The sequence below is a fragment of the Apodemus sylvaticus genome, chromosome 2 (genome assembly GCF_947179515.1).
Source record: "Apodemus sylvaticus chromosome 2, mApoSyl1.1, whole genome shotgun sequence".
In the NCBI taxonomy this organism is placed as follows: domain Eukaryota; kingdom Metazoa; phylum Chordata; class Mammalia; order Rodentia; family Muridae; genus Apodemus; species Apodemus sylvaticus.
In genome coordinates, this window is record NC_067473.1 from 26675673 (window position 1) to 26683322 (window position 7650).

Sequence of the window (7650 nt, forward strand, 5' to 3'; positions counted from 1 at the left end):
TTTTTTTCTGACAGAATCTCATTTTGTAGCTTACAGAGGGCTGTAAGCAATCCTCCTTTGGTGACAGTGGTGAAGTGATGAAAGCCTCATACTCAGCCTGAGGGCCTTTCCATTGGTGGCTCCAATATTCTAGTTTCCCCTAACAACAGATCTCAAAACTATTGCCAGCACTATGAAGACTGCATCTCTCTCTCTCTCCTAAGGCATCTTGGAGAAATTTCAAAATGTTAAGAACAGGACATCATGACTGATACCCCTAACACACACACACATTACAACCTGCCCTGCAGGAACTGCCTGGATGTGATTTCGACCACCTGTACATGATGAGACAGAAGAGCATTTGACTGCATATTAAAACTGGAGTGATTTCTCAGTGGATGGTAATGGCTCATATTGCTGATTGAGGGAAATGTGAGGTACGATGAGACATTTCTGATAATGTTATGGAAAGTAAACACTCAGAGAGATACATCGGGATTTGATTTAGGTTGTGCCAATCAAGCCTAGAGCAAACCCTGGCTTTGGAAGGAGGATGGGCTCAATGGCTATGCCCCAGGAGAGTCTCCAGGAAAGGGCACTTCAGCTTCCAGTTGGTACAGGAAGAACATTAGCAGGGAGCCAAAGGCTGTACCCCATGACATCAGCATTCCCTTCTTGAACATTCTATTATCTCCTGGAGAGTTTTGGCATCCTCTGTGATATCACCAGTGTTGTAGCAACAACACGTACACTAAGGTTTCTCAGTCAGTGTCTAGAGGATACTTCCATAGACATGTTTGCCCGACTGAGAAACCTTTTTGGAAGAGCAAGGGAAGATGGGAGAGAGACTAGAGAGAGGAGGAAGGAAACTGCTCTTTCTTCTGAGAGTAATGAAGGACGAAGGAGATGGTCTTGGGGAATGCAAAGTAAGTTCGGGGAAGTGGATGTGCAGGGGTGGCCTGAGCTAGCCTTTCTAACAATGAGGCACAGGAACTGCAGTGTCTGGGTAGGAAAAGAACTTTCATGATTATCACAATTCTTGAAATTCAAGGATTTCAGAACATTATTGTCTCTAGTCCTTAAGGCAGGAGATGGCAAGGTCAAAGCTGTTATTCTGTGAACTCCAAGTCTTTACTTTCAGTGGGCATAGTGGGTGTTACAGGGGACAGAATGAGAGCATCAGGAGTCACAGAGTGTCTAACCTATGCAAATTTAGGGCAGGGCATCACTGCACTTCACTCTCATGGTTTCGTTTAGCACCAGTGGCTATCTGACAGTAGTAGCAGGGAAAGAATTGTGCTCCAGGCCATGACCTTATGTTCTCCTCTCCCTGACATTTCCCACCCTAACTTTCTATATCACCAGCTGTAGGTGGCAGGCATTTCTGTACTACATACAAAAACCTGTAACAGGGGATACACCCAGACAGAGATGTGATTCAATTGATACTTCTGGGGTGTTTGGTGTTTCAGTAGGGGGATCTGATCAGTGTGTTGAGCATGTTCTCATGCTGCATGATGTTATAATCCCATGTCCCGGGCATCAAGTAACAGGGTAGGAGATTTGAACATCTCCACATACTTATATACTTTTGGACCGTGAATTTATCATCTGATTTGTGAAACTACAGGACTGAGGGTTCTGAAGCCAAGATGCACCCTGAGTAGTTGTCAATAAGCCAAGAGAAGCCATCTCTCTGCTCATCATAAGCATGTGTGGAGAGGCAGAGGACTCACCTGTCTGTTCATATCTCCTGGTCTCTATACGGTGATGGTAGAACTGAGATCCACTGATGAGGCATCTCAAGCCTGAACCAAACCCTGTGTGGTGTCACTGGGTTCTTGGCCTGTTTTGCTTCTGTACGGGTCTCAGGGTCATCTGTCTCTACTCTGTGTCCCCACCATGCAAGTTCACTTGTGTTATTCTACCTACAGGGGCTGGCAGGCAGACATCATCCTCTGAAACTGTCCTAAGCAAGAAGAAGGCCAAGAAGGAAGAGGAGAAGCTGACCACAGAGCTGCAGCTTGTTACCCAGGAGAGAAATGAGGTGAATGATCACCTGATCTCCATCACAGAAGGAGCCATGAACAAGAGGTATGCATTACTCCAAACACAGTGGTGTCAGTCTGGGATCAGCAATGACACCCTCATCTTACCCTTTTAAGGAGGGGTTTTCTAGGAAGCTGTACCATCATAACGTCCCTGTGCCAAACGTCATGTCCTAAAATACTTCTTTAGAAGACCGGCAGAACCTAAAGCTTGCTTTGGAGTGGTGTGGGAAATGGACTCTTCTGATCCCTCCAATGGAAAAGAGGGACTTGTTGTGGGAATAAAGAATTCGGGGATAGAAATAGTGGAAAATGAGTTCCCATAGTGCATTTGGAAAGCCCTTGACATGAGGTGGATTTGTGAGTTTGTAGGAGCTGTGAGTTTGTGCTGAGTGTTTGTAATTGTCTGGCAGAGGACTGAGTGCTGGAACTCCTGGAAGCAGCTGGAGAGGCCTGGTCTGCATAGTTCAACTCAGTGTTTGACTAGATGCCTGATGCTCTGCCTGTTCCTCTTTGTGGGCCTTATACTCTGAGACAGTAATGTTGCATGCAATTCTTCTGCATCTCACTGTGCTCTTTCAGTTTCTATATCTCATTCTCTAACTGTTTCCATTTCTCCTTGTATGTGTGTGTCCAAATCTGTTTGTCTCTGTGTGTTTACATGCACCTACCTGTGCATGCACATTGTATGGTTATATCTCCCTTCACACTTTGGAATCTAGGAGTCTGTGTTGTCTTACTGTCTGTAAGACAGTTTCAAGTATATGTTAGCGCTGAACTCTAGGAGCCCCCATCAACACAGTTCTTTGGCTCTGGGGTCACAATTGTTCATACATTTGTATCTCCTGAGCAGACTATAAAGATGTGGTGATGTCTGGTCTCATCTCCACAATTATGTGTAATGTCCGTCTCTAAGGTATAAGTTATTCACGATTTAGAATTCCTGACGTGAAAATGGGAAATATTCAACCACAGGTTTCTAATGGGCAAAGATCTGTGGCCTGGGCTCTTAACAATATAGCTGCTTAGACTGCATCTCCAGCCCTACTGAGCGAACACAGGGAGCCATGGCACCCTCCACCTGGATGCCTAGCTTCTGCTACCCTGGAGACAGGAAAACAAGTTTCCAAAGCTGAAGAATATCCCAGTATATAGAATCTAGAATGTGGTTTTCTGGGCCTGGGGTAGTACAGGACCCAGCCTGAGATGATGTATTCTTAACCATCCACATTCATGGAGTTCTCTGTTCCTGGTAACTGGACCTTCCAGAGGCTGAATCCAATGTATGAACAATTGAAGTTAAAGGAAAAGGAGATCAAGAGGAGATCATTTCTTCACAACTTAGAGATGGAGAAGATTGAGGCCCAAGAGAACATCCAGGATCTCAAGAAGGAGATTAACTTCTATAGGTAAGTACCAGTGAGGGAGGCCACCAGCTGTGGAAAGGCCATTTCTGCCTTCCTTTCTTTCTGGACTGGAGAGTCTGCAGGTCTGGTTCTGTCCCTTCTGATGTTTAGCCAACAGTGTGCCTTGGGATTTTAGATTCACCTTTTATAAGTCTGTAAGAGACTGTTACCCCTCCCAGTATTATGAAGGCATACTCAGAAGTCTCTAGATAGAAAAGTGATTTAGTTCATGAGAGGGTTATTATGCAGTACTAGGTCTCTGGTACTCAGGCAGGGTTTTATAGACCTGACTGTGATATAATACCATGACAGAATGCCTTCCTCTTGGTTCTACCGACCTTCTTTGATGGTATTTGCCTCCTACTAATAGATGTTGCCCCATTGCTTTGGGCTGCCATGGATAGTCGGATATCCCCCTTTCATTTGGAGAGACGTGGACACATATTGGTATTTGGGCTGCAGCAATCCTTACTACCTCAAGTTGCTCTCTGCTATTTGTGCACCTGTGATGGATGTATTAAGATGTATTGTATTAGGTCTTCATGGCAACCTGGGTCCTGGTGGGCTTAATGGGACCTGTAAGTATGAAGGGGAGGAGGATCTTACTATACAGAGTGTGCTTCCAGCAACCTGCATAGCCGACTCCTCATGGAGAAGATGCTTGTGAAGAAGAGAAGGGTCATGCTGATGCGGGAGAGCAAGGAAGTACTTCTTGACTGGTCTCTCATAGAGAAATACTTGGTTGGCTTGAACATGAATGATAAAGACAAACATGAGAAGACCAGCAACCTCCAAACCCAACATCAGGTAGGGACAAGCAGCTCAATCAGGCTAATACTGTTTTATACCATTTTTCCTTGGATCCATCTTTGCTTTCATCTAGCACCTTTCTAATCCACATGCTCAAGCAGTCACTGACCTCCTGGAATGTAGTTGTACATTGCTTTGTCTATGTGCAAGTATTCTGGGATGTTAGGCTCTTGTGAGATACTGAATTATTGTTGAGTGTACTTTGCTGCTCTGCTTGAAACTACAGTACAATAAGGGTGACAGATGAATAACCACACACATTCCTACATGTACTCATTATAGGGGAGATGCCATGCAGAGCTTTTAGCAACTTCTAGGTCCTGTGACAGAGGTCATGCAAGGCTCATGTGACTTCCCAGGTGGGAAACAACTTGAAGGATTAACAACCAAATGGAAATATTATTGAGTGCTCCTCATTTTAATTGATCAGGGTGGCATGTGTCCTTCTGCTTTTTGGGGGGAACCCAATGATGTCTCTTCCCATTGCCCATTTATTGGTTTGCTCTGATAAAAGTCTGAGTGACATTTTTCAGCCTATGTATTTGTGAGTGTTGCTGAATATTTTGCCCTGCCTGCAGTTATAACAACAATGGTGTCAGTTCAAAGATCAATGATAACTTTCCTGCTGAGGTAGTGGGAGGCAGCAGCCTGACAGCTGACATTTATGTCCCCACCAAGCCTCTATCTTAATATCTGCCTTCCTCTTCCAGGTCCCAGAAATGGTAGCAAGAGCTGAAATTTCCACAGACCAGGAAGAGGGCCACATGCAGAATGATTTTCCACCTCAGGAGCCCCCTGCAGAGCACCATCCTCAACAACCACATAATTTCTTGGATGAATCTTCCTCTACATAATTCAATTCCTCAGGGCGAATAGGCCCTAACTACCCAGCCAATGAGCCAGCTGATTCAGGATGTCATTCCCTTTCCTGCTCTGACAACACCCCTTGAGAGAGAACTGAGGACTGCCCTGCCACCAAGTGTCCAAGAGGAGAAACAGGCTGTACATCTGTGTTCCTAAGAGTGCAGTGAGAGAACTGTGCTTCATATAATTTACTGTTAGACTTTTGGTTGAAGTTCTGTTTTTTATTGTTTTGCTATTTGTTAGGTTATTGGTATGTTACATGATGTTATTACTTTTCATTTTTGCTAATGCTTTTTACTGTTTTTATTAATTGTCATTTTAAATCTTCTTTTTTATTTATTTATGAATGAAAAATTGATTTGTAACCCTTGACTCCTTTTCTTCGAAGCCACTTTGTGCATTTTTTAATTAATGAGTTATTTTTATACACTCCATATTTTATTCCCCACCCCACCACCCCCTGTACACCCTCCAACTGATCCATATCCCATACCTCCTCCTCTCCCCCATCTCCAGTTGGATGTCCCCACCAACCACGCCACCTGACCTCAAAATTCCCTGGAACCTCTTATCTCTTGAGGGTTGGGTAAATCATCTCTAAATGAACACAGACCTGGCAGACCTCCACTGTAGGTCTGCTAGGGGCCTCATATCAGCTGGTGTATGCTGCCTGTTTGGTGGGAGAGTATTTCAGAGATCCTGGAGGTCCAGATTAATTGAGACTGCTGGTCCTCCTCCTGGGTTGCCCTGCATCTACTGTTTCAGCTGTTTGTTGGGTCTTTCAGAGTGCTGCCATGCTAGGTCCTTTTTTGTGAGTGCTCCATAGACTCAGTAATATTGTCAGGCTTTGGGGCCTCCCCTTGAGCTGGATCCCACTTTGGGCCTGTCACTGAACCTTCTTTTCCTTGGCCTTCTCTCCACTTTCATGCCTTTCATTCTATTTTTCTTTTTTTTTTTTTATTAGATATATTCTTCATTTACATTTCAATTGTTGTCCCCTTTCCTGGTCCCCCAAACTCTCATACTCCATCTCCCCTTCTCCTGTTCCCCAATCAACCCTCTCCTGCTTCCCTGTCCCAGTATTCCCCTACATTGCAGCATCGAAGACCAAGGGCCTCTCCTCCCTTTGATGTCCAATAAGGCCGTCATCTGCTGCCTATGTGTTTGGAGCCATAGGAAACTCCATGTGCACTGTCTGGTTGATGGGCTTGTCCCTGGGAGCTCTGGAAGTACTGGGTGTCTCATATTGTTGTTCCTCCTATTGTGCTGTAAAACCCTTCAGATCCTTGGATCCTTTCTCTAGCTCACCCATTGGAGATCCTGTTCTTAGTTCAGTGGCTTACTTAGAGTGTCCCTCCTTTGTATTTGTCATGTACTAGCAGAGCCTTCCAGCTGACAGTTGTATCCTATATCCACTTCCAGTCATCAAGTATTTGTGTATGGTCTTTCCCTCAGTCTCTGCTCCACACTTTGTCTCTGCATCTCCTTCTGTGGATATTTTGTTCCCCCTTCTAAGAAGGAACAGAGTATCCATACTTTGTTCTTCCTTCTTCTTGAGCATAATTTGACATGTGAATTATGTCCTGAGTATTCCTGGAAACCAAAACAGAAAATCACTGTGCTGTCCATACCATGAAGTGCTTTTGCAGGTAATATTGTTTCTAAATATTTACTGATAGTAAAACAAAAATAACCTTAATTATATTTATTGATGATGGAAATTTTATGACATAAAATATTCCTTGTCCAGCTATTTTCCTCCATCAATCTCTAGTGCAAACTGCAGCAACCACACAATGATTGGTCCAAGAGACAATGGGTGCTTTCTTCACAGCACTTGAAGTCACATGACACATTACATCTGAACAGTATTACTTATCATGAGCTCAAATCACTGACAAAACATAGCAGACATGTGCATTCCATCCCCAGTCACTCCAACAGGAGTTCTTAGGAGCTTCAGCTGCATTCAGCAGCAGGAGTGGAATGGGTCCACGGTCCCTTCTTCGTAGCAGTAACCACATGGATGTCCAAATGTCAGCTCAGAAATACTTCATCCTGACATGTTTCCAAATTTTTAATATCTAAGAAGTGTTCATGAAAATAATCACATTACTTTGATCAATTTCATAGCAGTAGGGGGTTGGTCTGGTGCTGCTTGTTCCCAAATGCTAAAGTTTATACCTCAAAATCTGGTTGCCCCATCAGGAGATTCTCACTTACACCAGGGGATGCTGTGTAACCTTGCTCCACAAGTTAATTGGTCAATAAAAGGCTAAAGCCTGGCATTGGGCAATAGATAGAGGTAGCTGGGTTTTTAGTTATCTGACTTGGGGCTACAAGTATAGACAGGAGAGAGAGAAGAGGGGAGACCAAAGGAGGAGGGAGTCGCCATGAGAGGAGATGGACCATGAGCACTTGGCCAGGAGAAACAGCAAGTAACAAGGGACATAGGACTGGGATGTAAGTCAGAATAGCTCCAAAACCTGCGCAATCTAGGCTGACAGTGTATAAATAAACAAGTAAAAGAGTGGAGCCTA

The 7650-nt window shown here is 44.2% G+C and overlaps 1 protein-coding gene across 1 annotated transcript; it reads left to right on the top strand.

Annotated features, from left to right (window-relative positions):
• Positions 1-775: 775 nt before the first annotated feature.
• Positions 776-5100, top strand: LOC127677818 (disks large homolog 5-like). Its single transcript, XM_052172807.1, has 6 exons — positions 776-908; positions 1917-2076; positions 3224-3241; positions 3302-3439; positions 4063-4243; positions 4957-5100. Exons 1-6 carry the CDS (start codon positions 776-778, stop codon positions 5098-5100), a joined length of 774 nt encoding a protein of 257 aa, XP_052028767.1.
• Positions 5101-7650: the final 2550 nt, after the last annotated feature.

What these genes read in the sequence shown, in the direction of transcription:
- LOC127677818 (XM_052172807.1), top strand. Translation starts at nt 776, where the DNA reads ATGTTTGCCCGACTGAGAAACCTTTTTGGAAGAGCAAGGGAAGATGGG. An exon ending in ATGGTCTTGGGGAATGCAAA is followed by an intron (nt 909 to 1,916) that starts GTAAGTTCGGGG and finishes TTCTACCTACAG; the next exon opens with GGGCTGGCAGGCAGACATCA. An exon ending in ACCTCCAAACCCAACATCAG is followed by an intron (nt 4,244 to 4,956) that starts GTAGGGACAAGC and finishes TTCCTCTTCCAG; the next exon opens with GTCCCAGAAATGGTAGCAAG.